The 19,177-nt window shown below is 35.3% G+C and overlaps 2 protein-coding genes across 2 annotated transcripts; both read left to right on the top strand.

Annotated features, from left to right (window-relative positions):
* The first annotated feature begins 613 nt into the window (after positions 1 to 613).
* LOC107827871 (uncharacterized) lies at positions 614 to 7,369 on the top strand. The gene is made up of 9 exons (XM_016655086.2): positions 614 to 978; positions 4,189 to 4,316; positions 4,417 to 4,488; positions 4,636 to 4,781; positions 4,884 to 4,998; positions 5,077 to 5,157; positions 5,257 to 5,394; positions 5,572 to 5,659; positions 6,864 to 7,369. Exons 1-9 carry the CDS (start codon positions 681 to 683, stop codon positions 6,995 to 6,997), a joined length of 1,200 nt encoding a protein of 399 aa, XP_016510572.1. The 5' UTR covers positions 614 to 680; the 3' UTR covers positions 6,998 to 7,369.
* Positions 7,370 to 10,418: 3,049 nt separating this feature from the next.
* Positions 10,419 to 17,493, top strand: LOC107827872 (putative methyltransferase PMT14). The gene is made up of 7 exons (XM_016655088.2): positions 10,419 to 10,755; positions 11,928 to 12,607; positions 13,394 to 13,604; positions 14,757 to 15,042; positions 15,962 to 16,348; positions 16,670 to 16,747; positions 16,899 to 17,493. The coding sequence occupies exons 2-7, from the start codon at positions 11,957 to 11,959 to the stop codon at positions 17,137 to 17,139; spliced, it is 1,854 nt and encodes a 617-aa protein (XP_016510574.1). The 5' UTR covers positions 10,419 to 10,755; positions 11,928 to 11,956; the 3' UTR covers positions 17,140 to 17,493.
* The last annotated feature ends 1,684 nt before the right edge of the window (positions 17,494 to 19,177 follow it).

Here is a 19,177-nt window from a genome sequence, read left to right as displayed (position 1 = left end):
TACTAAGGTTTTTTCCCACAGGGTTTTTCTTATAAGGTTTTTAATGAGGCAGCTAAAAATGCGTATTACTAAATATGTGTACTCTTTTTCTTTCACTAGGATATTTTCCACTGGGTTTTTTCTAGTAAGGTTTTAACGAGGCACAATACCTTTTAATGAACATCCAAGGGGGAGTGTTATGAAAATACTTATATTATGTATGTTTATTTATTACTCCACTATAGAAGAAGATTATCCATTTAGTACTCTGTTGAAATTTATCTACAAGCAGCTGATGCAGGCAGGTTGCAAGCAGCTCAATGAAATAATTTGCAGCAACTTCTTATTAAACAGAAAGGTTGCAAGCAGCTCATGCAGACAGCTTACAAGCAGCTAAAGAAAAGCCTTGCAGCTGCTTCACGAAAAACCTCGCAGCAACTTCATTTCTTCTATAAAATAGATGAGTTTTCAGTTCATTATATACATAAGTTTAAAATTTGAATAATATATCAGTTTCTCTTTATACTTGTCTTTACTTTACAATTTTTATTTTATAATATATATATATATATATATATATATATATATATATATATATATAAAAGTTATATTCGATAAGCTATATATTCTATTCCCTTTTATTTTCCTAGAATAGAACTAGAATTTGCATCCAATTTCCACAGATCCCTCACTGATCATCAATGGCTTCCACACCTCGAACACGGCCCCCTAGATCGCCCTCCTCTCTTAGCCCTAACCCTAAACCCACCAAGTACAAAACTCCTTCTTCTTCTCGTCCTTCTGCATCATCCATCGATATTCCTCTAGAACCTTCCTCGAACTTCTTCCCTTCCTCTAAATCAGAGTTCTCACGGCTCCTCGCCGTCGTCTTTGTTGCCTCCGCCGTCGCATTTGCCTGCAACTACGTCTTCACATTTCTCAATCACCAGCCGAAACCTTTTTGCGATAGCAATCCCGACTTCGATGAATCTCTCTCCGGTTAGTCCATTTTGTTCTTCTAGTAAATTTGCTATTTTTTTCTAATGTTATATTCTCAATTGTTTTTTTTATAATCAACATGTTAGGCTATCAAAACCTGATTATAACAATTACTTCCTCCTTCCCGATTTATCATACTGCTTTTTGTACTACTTTCACAGCTTTCGGCCATTTTGAAATTATCAAATTATTCAAAAAGTTGAACTTTTTAATATAACGTTTTAGATGTCATAGTAAATGTTGAATAATTACGTTAGTGTTCTCTTAAGCTATGGCTAAATAAGGAAGTTGTAAGGCCAGAAGAATTCAATCTGTTGGAGACTAAGAAAGGGGCAAGCTTTTGCTAGAAAAGTACTCCTATCTTTAATCCCCAAACTTTATAATTTGGATTGAAAGTCATATTTACACCTTAAATTGAGGAGCATAATCCATAAAATATTGATTAGAAGAAAAACCAAGTTACTGGACTGGATTTTTTAACTAAAGCAGCTCATGACCTGCTCTTGTTTTGAAAAGCTTATTACTCCGAATGATGGGATTGGAATTTTAACATTAAAGACAAGGGAAGCTAAGGTATGGGCTTGTATGTCATAAGAGGTTTAGAGGTTAAGAAAATGCTAGGTGGTTCTGAATTCTGATATACTTCAGCTTTATTAGTATATCATGTGGAAAATGTAATGTTTATCACATCATAGAGTTATTCAAATGATTCAATACATTATCTTGTGATACACTATGTCTTTGTGTCAAATATACCATTATGCAGATTGCAGACTTTTTCTTCATTGTGTTTATTGTTTTAATACTTATTGGAAAACACTCTTAACAAGGAGGTTAAAAGAAAGATAAAACTGTCATAATTTGTTAATAGTGGGAGATCAGCACATGATCATCTGTTTTCCTCTGCAAGATTCCTCTTTGCAGAGAAAAGAAGCAGAAGATCACCAGAAATGCTTCTTCCTCGTAATTTCTTTGCCCTTTTAACTATTTTTTGATCTCCTCCAGCGAAAGAAATTTTGTATATCATTTCTGACAACTGTTTGTTGAAGTTGTCAATCTTGCATATCACCACACAAAAACTTAATCAGGAACAAAGGTGATATCCAAAATTGTAACAACTATAGGGGTATCAAGTTGCTTAGTCATACTATGAAAGTTTGGGAGAAGGTGGAGTAAGCGAGGGTAAGGAGGACTGTGTGTCTGTGTCTGTATTCGAGAATCAGTTCGGTTTCATGTCGGGACGTTCACTTAAGCCATTCATCTTGTTAGAAGGTTGATGGAACAGTACATGGAAATGAAGAAGGATTTGCATATGGTATTTATTGACCTAGAGAAAGTGTACGACAAGGTCCCTAGGGAGGTTCTTTGGAGATGTTTGGAGGCTAAAGGTGTTCCTATAGCATACACTAGGGTGATCAAGGACATGTATGATGGAGCTAATACTCGGGTGAGCACAGTGGGAGGAGACTCAGATCATTTACCGGTTGGGATGTGGTTACTACAAGGATCTGCGCTCAACCCGTTTTTATTTGCATTGGCGATGGACGCACTGACGCATCATATTCAAGGGGAGGTGTCATGGTGTATGTTATATATTGATGATATAGTACTGATTGATGAGACGCAAGGCGGTGTCAACGAAAAGTTGAAAGTTTTGAGACAGACCCGAGAGTGTAAAGGTTTCAAGTTGAGCAGGACTAAGACAGAATACTTGGAGTGCAAGTTCAACGACGTGACGGGGGGAGCGGATATGGACGTCAGGCTTGACTTACAAGTCATCCCTAAGAGAGGAATTTTCAAGTATCTTGGGTCAGTTATCCAAAAGAATGGGGAGATTAATGAGAATGTCACACACCGTATTGGGGCAGGGTGGATGAAATGGAGGTTAGCATCTAGCGTTTTGTGTGACAAGAATGTGCCACAAAAACTTAAAGGTCAGTTTTACAAAGCGGTGGTTAGACCGACTATGTTGTATGGGTTAGAGTGTTGGCCAGTCAAGAACTTCCATATCCAGAAGATGAACGTAGCTGAAATGAGGATGTTGAGATGGATGTGCGAGTACACTAGGTTAGATAAGATTAGAAATAAGGATATTCGGATGAAGGTGGGTGTGACCCCCATGGAGGACAAGATGCGAGAAGCGAGACTTAGATGGTTTGGGCATGTGAGAAGAAGAAGCTTAGATGCCCCAGTAAGGAGGTGTGAACGGTTGACCTTGGCAGGTATGAGAAGAGGTAGAGGGTGACATAAGAAGTATTGGGAAAAGGTGATCAGGCAGCACATGACGCCCCTTCAGCTTCCGAGGACATGGTTGAAGGAAAGATGTGAAGGTCGAGAATTAGGGTAGAAAGGTAGTAGGTAGTCAGATGTTTTTCTCAGTTGTACCGATTTATTAGGGTCAGTCTGTTAGTATCTTGTCGTTCTTAAATTGCTAGTATTATGGTTGTTTTCTTACTATCTTCTGCTTCAGTTTTCTGGTATCTTGTCATTGTTACTGCTTGTTGCTATTGCTATTGCTATTGCTATTGCTTTCGCTATTGCTCTCTTCCATCAATTTTTTCCATTTCATACATTATTGGTATCATTTTTCAGGCCTTTGTTGGTGATATTTCCTTGTTTCTATTCTTAATCTCGAGCCGAGGGTCTTTCGGAGACAACCTCTTTATCTCCCTGAGGTAGGAGTAGGTCTGCATACACACTACCCTCCCCAAACCCCACTTGTGAGATTTCACGGGATTTGTTGTTGTTTTACCGGACAGAAACTTAATCAACGCACTACTAAGATCTCTCTGCATCTTAATGAGTATCCAGAATATCTATCCCACATAATGAGAGCATCTGTTGTTCAGTTTCTTGTATCCATATCATATAGCTGGAGAAGGGTAAATACCACAGGTTAAAATTGTTATTTTGGTTCTAAACGGGAAAACAGCTGGATGTTATCTTCTTTTGCAATTTTTTGTGGAACACGGGTAAAAGCTTCCTAATCAAATATGCGGTTTATTATATGTTATTTCTGTGTATTTCTGTTTTGCATTTGCTTATTCTTACAACATTTCAAAATTGTGTGATCCTCTTCATTTTGGAGAAGAGAAGCTGCAGAACATTATGTTGTGCAGTGCTGACAGCTTCTTAAATAACTTCCAACTTTTTCGATATTCTTTGAGATCAATAGCGTTGTTGGGTTTTAATTATTCCTCTTGGCTTTAGACTTGTGTGAGCCTTGTCCACTTAATGGAGTATGCCATGAAGGCAAATTAGAGTGTGCGCATGGCTACCGGAGGCTCGGGAACTTATGTGTTGAAGATTCAAATATAAATGAAGCAGCTAAGAAGCTCGTGAGTGATACCTATTTACCTTTTTCAGTTATAAACGTGCAGTGTTGATTAAGTTTGGGTTTTGAATGCTTACTCAATTATGTAATTTACGTATGTGCAGTCAAAGTCAGTAGAAGGTCTTCTCTGTGAAGAATATGCTCAATTTTCATGCACAGGCGCTGGCAATATTTGGGTGTGTTGCTTTTGAATCTTGTGTATTACCCCCCCTCCCCTCTCTCTTACACACACACACGCACATACAAAAAAGAGATCTTCAAGATGTCTTCTGTATTATTAAGCTACTGAATTAATATTCTCCATAATTTGACGCTTGCCTTAGGTTCAAAGTAACCAATTGTGGGAAAAAGTGAATAAATCTAAAATAATGGATGAGTATGGCTTGAACAAGGCTGTTTATGCTCATGCCATGCAACGAGCCATGGAGGATCTTGGCAAGGTTTTGGAGAGAAGACTGAATGATCAAGGGTATGCTCTACTGATTTCTGTTATATTAACCATTATTTTGTAACAAGCAGATGAAAATATATCATATTCGTTTTCATTAATGTTTTTACATCTTTTGTCTAGAATGGAAGAGTTGAAGTGTCCAGCTTTGCTGGTCCAACATTATACACCAGTTTCCTGTCGCATCCAGCAGTGGCTTTTTGAGCATGCTTTGCTATTGGTTCCAGCTTGTGCATTGGTACTCCACAGTAAGAGCAGCCTTTGGAAGCTTATATTATAACCATCTAAACCTTGTTGACAATATTGGAATTTACAGCTCCTGGGTAGCATTTTCATGCTGTTAAAACTCCGTTGGAGGTACTACTTGTCAGTTAGAGCTGAACAGATATATAATGAGGTATTTAACATCGTTTTCTTTCCTTGGAGAATCTATCCTGTGACATTGTTTGCTCTCAGTGTCAAACTTGTGACTGGCTATACTACTTGAATATGATAGGCTTGTGATGTACTTGAAGAGAAGGCAGTGAGTGCAAGAAGTATGACCGGCAAGTATGAACCTTGGGTGGTGGCATCACTGTTGCGGGATCATCTTCTTTCACCGAAGGAAAGGAAGGATCCAATGTTATGGAAAAAGGTGCTAATGTCCTCCCTTCTTTTTTTCTACATTTTTTGGTTCAGGGATGATACTGTGCTTCCTACTTTTCCTATGCCTAGTTGAAATGCTTTCAGAGTAACAAAATAGTATATGGTTCTTGATTGGAAAAAACAAGATAGTAGAAGGTTCTATCTTTTCTATATCTATGTTTTGTAGGTTGAGCAGTTGGTTCAAGAAGATTCTCGTCTAGAGAGATACCCTAAGATGGTCAAAGGTGAAAGTAAAGTGGTATGGGAATGGCAAGGTATGGAAGCCATTTTACTGCCTTAGTCTTGAGTTAAACACTTGCTGTTGTTGATCAATTCACCTTTTGGCTAACATGTTCTTTCTAAGCAGTTACTGGTTCTTTTTCCAGCTAAAAGTCAATTAGTTAACTGCAACGACATTTGTATTTAAAACTTGATCCATGGAGCAAAGTTCACACAGTTTCACGTTGAAATGTCCTTTTTGATAGAAACACATAATAGGAATGTTTGCTCCTATGGATGTCTCTTAGAAACACTTCTTCTCCTGTCTAGCAGTTGGAATTTACTATTAAGAAAACAGGTTTTATCGCGCTGAACGGTGAACACCACTTATGATGTGGTAAAATTGTTAATTGGTTTCTTTCTTTTTGACTTTTTCTCTTACTAAAGTTTTTGTAAAAAATTTAATTGCAGCAGTATGGTAAGTGGTTTAATGTCTTATCAGTTTTGAGACATTGAGTCTGAGAGCCCAAATAACATTTTACGATGCATTAGAGGCAGTCTATCACCAGAGGCTGTAAATGTAACCTGTGTTACAAAAGATCAGTGGGGAATTTGGGAAGAAAGTTTTCAAGCCAGTGCATTAACGAGAGTAATAGATTGAGTCCTTATAAGAAAAAGAGAGTAATAGATTAAGAGATTTTTGATAGCAAGTACTTACCTTTTGCACTCTCATAAATAGTTAACTACATCATGAAGCAATGTTCTGGAGGTGTGATACTGCCTCATGATAAATGGACCTTGGGGCTAATTCAACTCCAAAAGCTAGCTTATGAGGTGAGGATTGCTCAAGACCATATAAGGAGACCAAGGAGCTCAAATCCCACCGATGAGGGACACTCTTCCTATAAATCTGTATAGCTTCACTTCCTAGGTTTTTATTCGACTTTGGGTGAGACTCTTATAATGGTTACTTCAATCTAGTGCTTCCTTTCTAAACTTTTTTTGTTCTCCATAATATCCCTATATGACAATTTAAGACGCCGAAATTTATAGACAAAGAACAGGCACTTTGAATGAGGTCTATGCCCTGCCTTGCTAAGCTCTTTTACCACGTTTTAGGGGAAAAAGAAAGAATATAAGACAACAATAGGATGAGTACCCATTCCAGATTTCTTTTAGCAATAAAACTCTTTATTGTTTGTTCCCCTCTCTCTCTTTCCTTATTTCTTGAATTTGACTTTAATCTTTCTGTTTTTGTAGTTGAGGGTTCTTTAAGCTCTTCGGGTAAGAGGAAGAAAGCGCAGGAAAGCAGGCTAGTGAGAGATGAACATGCAAATCTCTCCCCTCAGCAAAGAAACTGGCTATTGAAGGTCGAGGAGCCTGTGAATTGCTGAGCTTTATCCTACACTCTTGTTTGCTTGTTTTAAATTGTTGTATAGTGTACTTTTATTGGCAAAATGCAGTTCCCAGTGTTGTACTCTTAGGTCCATGATACACGTTTCAGAATAGCACCTTGTAAATCTAATTATTAGTCTGGCGTTAACCACATTAGTGTGCAACAGAAACGCAACAATTTTGGCTATGATGGAATTCATGTGGGAGCTTCATACTACAAAAACAACATACCCAGTACGATCCCACAAGTGGGGTTTGAGGACGGAGTGTAGATGTGGGAGCTTCATATTCTAAATGTACTTTCTTTATGTCACGTTTCTGTCGAATTGTGTTTGCTTTATGCTTATATAATATGATGCTTTCTTCATACACATCCCAAAATGTACCTTGAATTTGATGGACAATTTTGCCAGCCAGCTCGACTCGTGATACTGCTGTCAAAGTCCTTTTAGGATTGTAAAAGAAAATGGCATTGTCAAGTCATAAGAGGAATATCCGCAATGAAATTGGAAAATTGGCTTTAGAGCCAAATACAAGTCAAAATATACTGAAAATAATGACTTTATGGGACTGAATAGTGTCGGTAGAGTGTGAGAATTAATAATGCAATGGCACTTGATAGTATGTCATCTTCAGATCTGTCCCCCAATGGTCCATTATCAGTATTGCCTTTCTATTTTTTCATTTAAATTCTCACTCCACCTAAGTCAATAAATAATAGTATCTTTTACGCGTACCCTTCATGTGATTTTATTTCAACACATTTGGATGTAATTAATGAACTGACCTTAATATATCTTGATGTTTGCTTAAGATTAGTGTATTGAAATTTGAAAATATAGATTAGTTAACTATAAATGGAGAAGGGAATCTAAAGTAATCTTCCTACTAAATTCTTTATTCCTCCAAAGTAACATGCTGCATTATGCAGATCTACCTTAAATTCTTTTAAGTTGTACCTTTTTGTTGCATAACTTTTATTTCAAGTGGGAAAAAGTTTTGCTTTTCTTAGCTCATAGTTTTAGTTTTATTAATCATGTTACCATTTCATTTTTTTAGAGAATAAACTCGGGTTCCATCTAAGCATCCAGATCTAATAAGATAGGGAAAAGGGTTAAATATACCCCTCTACTTTGGTATATTGTTCACATCTATCCCATTATGCTATGGGGTCATATTTACCCTTACCGTTAGCCAAATTTCTTAAAATTACCCTCCATCTAACGGAAAGCCACCAGATTAATAAAATACCTTTTTAAAAACCCGTTAAACCGCTTTTATTTACTGCACTTCTTTCTTACATATTAGTCGTCTCCTACATAGTCACTTGTTGAATTCAAGAAGTGAAAGACATAAAAATACCGACAACCATATATTCATTTATACATTGAGTCCCAATTCTTTTAATATCCTTATTGTATGTTTATTATATTCTACCTTTTCCAAATTTTTTTTTCTTTTAGCTTCTCTCTTTGTTTTTTTCCCACCATGTCGAACTGTACCAAGTATTCATCATGATTTTCTTTCCACCATGACTTGAATGTTTACAACATCTTATTAGGTTGGCAATTCTGAAGTCTTAACGCAGCTACCGAAGTATTTCTTACTCCAACAGTGAGCCTTTATTGATGAGTATTCATACACCATATTTTTTTTTTCTGCTTTAAGCATTTGGGCAATAAGTAATTATCGCCAAATCACCCCTTAAGAACCAAAGTTAGATTCCAAGATATAGGATGGGATACTCGTAATTCTTAGTAACAACTGAACTTATAATGAACAAATTAAAATTAAAAAATAATTAGAGGAGATTCAATTTAATATCAAGCTACAGTCCGAAAAATTCATCAAGAATGAAAGAAAGTATACCAACAAGTTGTAAAGCAAACTTAACAACCTAAGTACACTAACTTAATGTATTAATCAAACACAAGTATTATTAAAGTATATATTAGTTGTTACCAACATACAAACTAATTGTCAAGTGTGTATTACATTAGACAAAGGGATGGCATATTACAACCACCCAAAAAAATAACCGAAAGTGATAACATTGACATCCCACTACCACCATGAACAACTAATAACCAAAAATATAAGCTCTTACTTATCCTACTTCCACCATCATTCACGGTCTCTCTAAATGAATAAAATGTGTTAAGACGTCTCAAAAATCTAGGTTCCGTATTTTTAAATAATGGGTTTAACGGGTTTGGGTTAATGGATTTTTTAAAAATGATTATTTTATTAATCTGGAGATTTCCGTTAGGTGGGTGGTATTTTTAAAAAGTTTGGCTAACGGTAAGGGTAAACATGACCCCATAGTTTAAAGGAGGGTAAATATGAACAATATACCAAAGTAGAGGGGTATATTTGGCCCTTTTCCCAATAAGATATATGAGTATCAGAATATTATTACTCCCTCCGTCTCATGTTATGTGTCATGTTTCTCTTTTACACGCCCCTTAAGAAAAATGAATTAGGAAAGGGACTAGACTATTCTACCCTTATTTATGTCTTAACTTATATTCTCTCTTCATTGAATATTTAGTCTATTTATGTGTTATCTCTATCTTCAAGAACAATTATTACTAAGGGTAAAAAGGAAAAAAACACTCAAATTTGTCTTGAACTTCTAAAATAACAAATAATTTGAGACAACGATTTTTAGTAACCATGACTATTAATATGATTTTAGTAACCATGACTATTAATATGAGACGGAGGGAGTATTAGAGTTAGCTACGGAAAATCCAACAGTCTATTTATAGAAATAAACAAAAAATTGTTGTCGGTCACGTTAATTAAGCCATCTTCATTTGTGAATCTATTCCAGGCATAGACAAAATTGTCATAATAATTGTCCTTCCCTACTTATAAAATGGTATTACTAGATCTTTTGAAAAACCAGATGGGATACGATGTAGACAGATGAGTCAATACCTCTTATTTTTATATATGGGAAAATAGATTCCTATATTGTTGTATGTTGTGTTATTTTTTCACAAATTACTTGAAATAAAACTAAATATGTAAAATATTTGTGCTACCAAATCAAGTTTGAAAGGTAAAGAGAAAGTTGCAACTTAAGAATTATGCGCTTATGGCGTTCAAACAATCTGACTTATTGGTAAAAGTTAAGGGCAAAACATAACCTTAAATTGAACATGGGTACAAAAATTATCAAATTCCTATGTCTAAAAGTGGAGAGAAAATATTTCGAGCTTAAATATTTTATCTAATTAAAAAATTAAAGAATAATTTACAAATAATTCATTAACATTTTGCATTCTCTTCCGTTAAAAGTAAAAAATATTGAAAAAGAAAAAAAATGAACTTGGTCCTTTTTCAATTATCCACTTGGCTGAAAATATGATTCCTACTTGCACATTATAACAAAAGAAAAAATAAAAATAAAAAGAACAAGAGTCCTAACGCGGTCTCCCTACCTTTTCACACTACCCATATAATCCACACCAGTTGGGAGTCTGGCCAAGCTATTCAATTTTTACTGCTCAAAAAGTTCAATTGAAAAGTTCCCAATTCTGATCTTTAACTATTACTTCTACTTCTGATCTACTCCATTGATTCATCTTCACTTTAAAAAATCTATCTTTTTTTTTTCCTTTTGAAAATACAGTGCATTTATAGCAGAGTATGTGTAGGCTGCTGCTTTCAGTTCCCTTCTAATCTTTAAAAAAATCTTAGCGTCAGATCTCTCACTCGTCAAGTGAGAACTGAGGAGCTCTCTTTCTAGGTAATAAACTAAAGTTTTGATCTATTTTTAGTTTATTTCAATGTTTTTGTACTTTGCTGCATTGGTTTTGGTCTCTGTGTAGCTGTGATTCCAACTTTATTGTTTCAATTTCTTGTTATTTGATAAAGTTTTCATCTTTCTTGTGTACCCTTTTGTTTTCTTTAAGTCTGTGGATCAATGAGTATGATTTTCTTTTGAATATTCCGAGATCTGTATTTGTGGTTTCTTGTTTCAGAGAATTCAGTTCATTATCAAAGTATGTTAATTGCTTGATGCACTTTCTGCTTTATGTTGTTAGATTTTCTCTTTTTTCACCTTTTTTTATTTTTTATGTTTTTCAAGCAGAAGTCAGAATTGTAGTGATTTAGTCTGTACTGAGTTCTTTGATAATACATTAACTTCATTGTGAATATTTGTCCCAAGGGAGGTGTTATATGAAGTAAAGTGAATAGTTAAAAAAAGATTTCTGTCCTAGTATGAAGACACTGAGTTCTCGTTATTTGATCAAGTTTTCATTTTTCTGTGTACCCTTTTGTTTTCTTTAACTTTGTAGATCAATGGGTATGATTTTCTTTGAAAAGGTCTACTTTCAGTTTTGCAAGATCTGTGTCTGGTGATTCCTTATTTAGAGAATTCAGTTAATTATTTGGATACGTTAATCACTTGATGCACTACCGTTTTGTCTCCTAAGCTGTTGGTAAAAAGATCTTTTTGTTAAATTTTCTCTTTTTCTTATTTTTTGTTTTTCAATCAGAAGTCAGTTTTATGGTAATGTAGTATTTTCTGAGTTCTTTGATGAAATCTCTACTTCAGTGTGAGTAGTCAGCCCACCGGCTGGTGTACTGCTCACGAAGTAAAGTGAGGAAGTTAAAGAAGCATTTATGTTCTAATATAAAGATTAAATCTTGAATATCTGTGAATACCTATTACTAATTCATCCTTTTGTGCAATTAGATTATATTAGGTCTCTTTGAGTTGTCCTTTGAGAATTTCAGTCGAACTGTTACTGTTCAACTGTCAAGAACCAATGAGTTGCCTGTATCATGAGACTTAGTGGATATGAAGCTACTGTTTCTCCTGGCTTGAGATGATTATATGAAACTTACTTTTAGAAGAAGAGTATCTTTTGCATCCTGGCAATTGCTCGAAATTCTAACTTCTTGATGCTACAGGGAACTTCTGGTGCTGCCGTGAGCACATAATGGCGTCCAAGTATCATGCACCAAGCAACAGAACACGACGACCGATCTCTATATTGATTGTAATTGGTCTTTGCTGTTTCTTTTATCTAATAGGAGTTTGGCAGAAGAGTGGGTCCGGTAAGGGAGATAAATTAGCACTAGCAGTGACCGAGCAAACTGCTGACTGCAATATCTTTCCACCATCCACTCTGGATTTCGAATCACACCATAATTATGTAGAAATGATTGAATCTTCAGAACCAAAAACTAAAGTATTCAAGTCATGTGAGGCTAAATACACTGACTACACTCCCTGCCAAGAACAAGACCGAGCAATGACGTTCCCACGGGAAAATATGATATATAGAGAAAGGCATTGCCCTCCAGATGATGAAAAGCTTCGTTGTTTGATTCTAGCACCCAAAGGATACACAACTCCATTTCCATGGCCGAAAAGCCGTGATTATGCCTACTATGCTAATGTTCCTTACAAACACTTGACAGTTGAGAAGGCGGTCCAGAACTGGGTACAGTTTCAGGGAAACGTTTTCAAATTTCCAGGAGGAGGTACAATGTTTCCTAAAGGAGCAGACGCATATATTGATGAACTTGCATCTGTGGTTCCAATTAAAAGTGGCATGATAAGAACTGCTCTTGACACTGGTTGCGGGGTATATTCTATTTTCCTTTTTTCCTCCTTTCCCTTACAGTTTACGAGTTATTCCATTAAAAAAGCTTCCATGATGCTGATTATCTTCGATGGTTACATTTTATATAAGGAAAGAGGAGAGTTTACGCGATTCATGTGCTAAACAAGTTTCATGCACATGTTAAACAAGTTTTTGTCAATGAGCAAAACTGCAATACGAGGATCACTGTGTTCTTTGACGATAAGACATCTTTTAAAACCTCTATTAACATATTGTTACTTGACTAATTCACATTTACTTGTAACAGTGCTATTTATAGTGGTTATGGTATTGAAAGCCTAAATGGGATATTTAATCACTGAGGTCATTGAATTGACTATCTTAACACTTCCCATTTACCTGTGAGAATACATTTTTTCCCTGATAAGTTGCTGGGAAGGATACTATCCCAATTGATTTAATACAGCGAATCTTTAAAAATTTTGGAGTCTAATATAACATACAGGTCATAAAAAAGTAGTCTGTCCTTCACCATCTTTTGATATACCTTGTAAAATCTTGCTTTCAGGTTTAAAAATTCAAAACTAATAAATAGTCTATCTCACTTGGAAAAGGTAAGATTACTGCCAGGAATATCTGCAAGTTCTTCTCGTGCTGTTGTTGAGTCTTTTCCTGTTTTTAAGTAATCACATTCTACAGGAAAAGGGTTTCTCACTGCATTAATGCTTGTTATTATTCATCAAATATCATGCTTTTTTGAAGTATCGATAATAGACAACTTATTGCATTCACATATCATGTGATAAGGTTGCAAGCTGGGGTGCTTACTTGCTGAAGAGAAATATTCTGGCAATGTCATTTGCACCTAAGGACAATCATGAAGCACAAGTGCAATTTGCATTGGAGCGAGGTGTACCTGCTGTTATTGGAGTGTTTGGTTCCATACACCTTCCATACCCATCAAGAGCATTTGACATGTCTCATTGTTCTCGCTGTCTCATTCCCTGGGCATCAAACGGTAATATGCACAAGATATAGTTTAACAAGCTTACCGAACTTTCTGATATAGGCCTATCTTCTTTATCTATCTTATTAGATGGGCTTAAGATCTGTGGAACCTTTTGGAAACATAAAATTGGAAACAGTACTTGTCAAAAAGAAAAAGAAGGAAAAATCGGAAACAAGGTATAGGTGCTGATGACTCTGAAAATATGCGTTGACTGCCATAGGGAAGATAAGCCTTTGTCCGCTAACTCTAAAGTATCATCTTCGTGTATATTGATGCAACTGTTTATTTATTAAAAAGAAAAGCATTAGCCTTCTAAGCTTTTAAAAAAGAAGTTCTGATGTTGCTGCGAAGTTTTGGACTGTATTATTTGGTGTAATATATTTCATTCTTTACACAAATGATGTCAGAGTCTTTGGATGTGAGTCACGCTTAAAATTGGAGGACATTTTATGTTTGTAACTAGTATTGATAAATTTGTGGTTCCTATATGCTATAAATAAAATGTTGAAATGTTATATCTTAGAATGCATGAATTATTGGACTATTAATTCCAATTAGTAAGTGTTTAGAGAGGAATAAACACATAGATGTTAAAATGACAGGTACTTGCAAGATCCAATTTAAGACCTCAACCTGCTTTGGTACATAAATGATAAATGTGAAGGTGGATTTAACCATTTAAGAGGATTGTCGTGGATAAATACTACAAAAGTTAGTGATAATTAAGAACTTTTCTAAGATTCTCACCTTAATTAAATATTTTTCATGTTGTACTTGCCTTTTGTATTGATCTTCAAGTGCTTTCCGGAGCATTGGGAGTTCTAATAACAACACCTTTGGAAAGGAGACATCTAATACCGTTGGAACTTCCAAATAGGAGAAATGCATTTGTGCACTGGAGATCAAGTCATAGGGAAAAAGATTTGGATTTGGAATGAGTCTATAGCATAAAAGATTTCCATTCGAACTGTAAAATCCTCTGTGTAAGAGGAAAGATCCTTGTTGGAATCATGTAGTGAATAAAAATAGGTGCTGTATGTTAATAATTCTAAGTAGTGATTGTGACTTTAGCTTATCCTGAGAAAATTAAAATTGCCAGCGATGAATTTAACTTTCAAGGGTGAAATTTCTAGCTTGCTGATAGTTGGCTTGTATGTGCAGAGGGTATGTACATGATGGAAGTCGATCGAGTTTTGAGACCTGGTGGATACTGGATACTGTCTGGTCCTCCACTTAATTGGAAGACCTATCACAGAGTCTGGAACAGGACAATTGCGGATGTGAAAGCTGAGCAAAAGAGGATTGAAGATTTTGCTGAGCTTCTTTGCTGGGAGAAGAAATATGAAAAAGGTGATGTAGCTATATGGAGGAAAAAAATAAATGGAAAATCATGCAGCAGAAGGAAATCTGCCAACGTATGTCAAACAAAGGATACTGATAATGTCTGGTAAGTTAACTGAGTCCTACTTGTTAAATTACCCTTTTTCATAGTCCAGAGACCCTCTTTAGTGTGTTTTTGTTGTGAAAGGTACAAGATAATTTGTCGCTTTTGAATCCTAACTGTTTGTCGCCCTAGTTTCAATGTGGTTTGCTCACAAGAGTTGCAACTCAAGTTTCTACTTTCAATTTCCTGTAGTAATATTAACTGGAACACGGCTTCAGGGACCATGCTGCACATATAAAGTAGTTTGATTTAGAGAAAATAATTGCTTTCTGTAGCAACTGGGCAAACCTTTTATCTTTCTAGATCGTATATTTTAAAAGAGCTGTTTGAAAGCCAGTATGTTGATGTCTGTTGAAGTACTAAATAAAAGAACTTCAAGTTCCTTCGATGTGACTTTCTGCTTTGACAAAATTCAGGTTATAGTATCCAACCAACAACATTTTAAAAAAAAAAAAAAAAAAAAAGAGAGGGCACCCCGGTGCATTAAGCTCCCACTATGCGCGGGGCCCGGGGAAGGGCCGGACCACAAAGGTCTATTGTACGCAGCCTTACCCTGCATTTCTGCCAGAGGCTGTTTCCACTGCTCGAACCTGTGACCTCCTGATCACATGGCAACAACTTTACCAGTTAAGCAAGACTCCCCTTTGACATTAGTGAAGATATACAGTTATTGGTGGGTCTTTCCGTTTCACTTGGCACGAAGTTAAATTAGAAATTTCACAAAAGTGTAAATCAGAGGTAATTAGAGCGTACGATAGTTGAATGAAGAATAGGGAGCCACTCATGAGTATGAGTCATGACTATGACATTACCTTTGGTCATTTGATTTATCACCAAAAATACTGAATGCTAGATTGTTGTTCCATTATGTAAGTATCAATTTGTGGTTATTTTTTCCACTCTTTATAAAATGGTGATTCAGGTACAAAAAAATGGACACATGCATAACCCCCTATCCTGAGGTCCAGAATTCTGATGAAGTAGCTGGAGGGGAATTGAAGAAGTTTCCTGCTAGGCTCTTTGCAGTTCCGCCACGTGTAGCCAATGAAATGGTTCCTGGGGTGACAATTGAGTCTTATCAAGAGGATAATAAGCTTTGGAAGAAACATGTCACTTCTTACAAGAGGATCGTTAGCCTACTCGGCACCACGAGATACCACAACATAATGGATATGAATGCCGGACTTGGAGGATTTGCTGCAGCACTGGACTCTCCTAAGCTGTGGGTGATGAATGTTGTGCCAACTATTGCTGAAAACACTCTTGGTGTCGTATATGAGAGGGGCTTGATTGGGATATACCATGACTGGTACGCATTGCTAATGGTTTCTTATCAACTAAACTCTTTTTTTTGGCAAATGGTAAAGAATTTTGCTGGTTTACTTAAATGGGCATTCAGCCTATTCACCTACCACAATTATCAAGAAATCGGGAAGATCTTCCCTTTTATTTACTGAAAACCTATAGCATCTAGGATTCAAATGAAACATTCACAATCTATTGTTACTTGCATGTATGAAAGGAGATCCTTTGTCAATTGTCATTCTTCTGTTACTGTTTTACACCGGGAACAGTCTAGAATATTGCTTCTGAAACTCTTGGATTAATTTCGATTTTCTTCTCCTTTCAGGTGTGAAGGCTTCTCCACGTACCCGAGGACGTATGACCTCCTTCATGCTAATCGCTTGTTCACTTTGTATCAGGACAAGTAAGCATTCTTCAACTCTTCTTTAAAGAAATGGATCTATGCTCTGATTCTTATATATTTGAGAGGGATCTATAGCTAGCTATCTATGAAAATCGGATATATATATTACGTAGAAGATATCAAAATCTCAAAGCTATATTATTGTAAACAGGTGTGAATTTGAAGATATTCTTCTAGAAATGGACCGTGTTCTGCGGCCTGAAGGGTCGGTCATTCTTCGAGATGGAGTTGAAGTATTGAACAAGGTTAGGAAAATTGCAGCAGGACTGAGATGGGAAACTAAATTAGTAGATCATGAAGATGGACCCTTGGTACCTGAGAAAATATTTGTTGCTGTCAAACAATATCATGTTGAAGGTGATGACGACCAGAACACGCAAAACGATGAATGAATATTTGAGTATATGGATAAACCTGTCAATTTTAAAGTGGAAGGTAAGATTTCCAGACAGAGACATGAAGGTTTTTTTTCTCAAAGATGGCAATACAGCAATAGTGCAAGTTCAAGTTCTCATGTAGAGCAATTTTAGCTATTTTTTCCCTTTGATGTGTGATTTTGGAGATGTGGTGAAAAGCAAAGATCCCTTTCTCCAAATAATGAAGCAAAGCAAGATACTAGTAGTGATATGTTAATTTTAGAGCATCTTGTTTAATTGTTTGAACTAGCTACAAAACTGAATATTGCAACATTTGTAATCCTTATTTATTTATCTTGGCAATTTAATTTATTTAAACTGTTAATCAAAGGACCATCAAAATGTTGATAAATATTAGCGGAAATTCTGGTCTAGTTTGCCATTATATGAAGGGGTATTATCACTTTTAGCCCGCGCCAGAAACTATTTACATATGGTAGCCAAAAAAGTGTATAAAATTTATATAATTTTTTTATATAACATACATAATATATATATATATATATATATATATATATATATATATATATATATATATATATATAAAAATATACAAATTTTTTATATTTTTTCGGCTATTATTTCGACCGCAGCTATACAATGTCATTTTCTCTTGTAAGAGGAGAGCCTATACACTCAAGATTTGACAATGTAGGAACTAGAGAAACCATTACAATATTAAATTTCCATAGCGTAAAAGTGGTTTTGCCTTGTCAAAATAAATAGGCATGGAAAAGGTAGAAAAAGAGTTGACTTTGAAAAAATAAATAGTATGATTTATAAACAAAAAATATACATTATTTGGGAGGCAGAGAGTACTATTGTTGTCCAAACAGACTTAATAAGATAATCTAATCAAAGCTCTCAGTTAAAATGAAAAGATTATGAACTTAACTTTCTCCTAGAGATGCAAGTTCGTTAACTGTGATCATGTCATTGAAATTTCTTCACTCTCATCTAAAATTTTCGAGTGCGAGACGGAAATAGAAAACGTTTTGGCAAGGAGAACTTATACTTCCTTTAATGGTCTACTCAATGCGAAACTAGATTAATCAAGTTAGTGAAAATATTACACATCGAAGAATTGGTGACTTTTTTGTGCGAGAATTTGTGGAATAAATTCAGCTAGAGTTCAAAACTATGTGCTATTAAAATCAATGTACATGTAACTACCCAACTAACTCCACCAAAGTCTGTAACAGAAATCAATAGATCATCAATTAAAAGGATACCTTTTGGAAGACCTAAATGTTGTACTTTATGCTAAGAATTAATGCTCATATCTTGTGTTGGCCAGCAAAAATGGTTCATCCTTTCTACTCTAAGTGGTAGACAACCACACAACTTTCCCCACCTAAATCTTTATTAGAACATTTCCCTATTTTTTTCAGCTTGTGCTATCATTTGAAAAAAAGAATAACTTATAGCCCATGTGATTAAAAATTTGCTTATTACCCATTGATGATATTTTGAACCTTATATATTCTTGTCTATCAAGTTTACTCCCAATGTATGTCCCATTTAACTCCAAACATTGATCAAACTTAGTCTTCATAAACAAAGAGCGTTAACCAAATCGGAAAGGATGAAATCTCTACTTAGGGGTCATTTGATATGCTCGATAAGGGATAATATTTACGAGATTAGATGCGGGATTATTTTATCCCGCGTTTGGTTGAAATTTTTGAATCCGGAATTAGCTATTCTCACGATTAATTAATCCTACAATTAGGTATTATTTTACCCCACATTGAGGGTGGGATAATAATCTTGGGATTAATTAATCTCGAGAATACTAAATTGACAAAGATGCCTTTCTCCAAGACTCTTTCCCCAAAGTCTTTTAAACAATGCAAAGTTAAAATCGAAAATAATAGTTTATCCCAACTTATCTAGTATATACCAAACACATATTTATATGACACACGGTATATCTCATTTTTAGTCCAATGAACCAAATATCTTTAAATAAAAATATATTAACTAAATAATCCCGTTATTATTAATTCTCATA

The sequence above is a fragment of the Nicotiana tabacum genome, chromosome 23, assembly GCF_000715075.1.
Source record: "Nicotiana tabacum cultivar K326 chromosome 23, ASM71507v2, whole genome shotgun sequence".
Lineage (NCBI taxonomy): Eukaryota > Viridiplantae > Streptophyta > Magnoliopsida > Solanales > Solanaceae > Nicotiana > Nicotiana tabacum.
The sequence above is the reverse complement of the archived record's forward strand: the minus strand, read 5'-3'. Positions and strand labels throughout refer to the sequence as shown.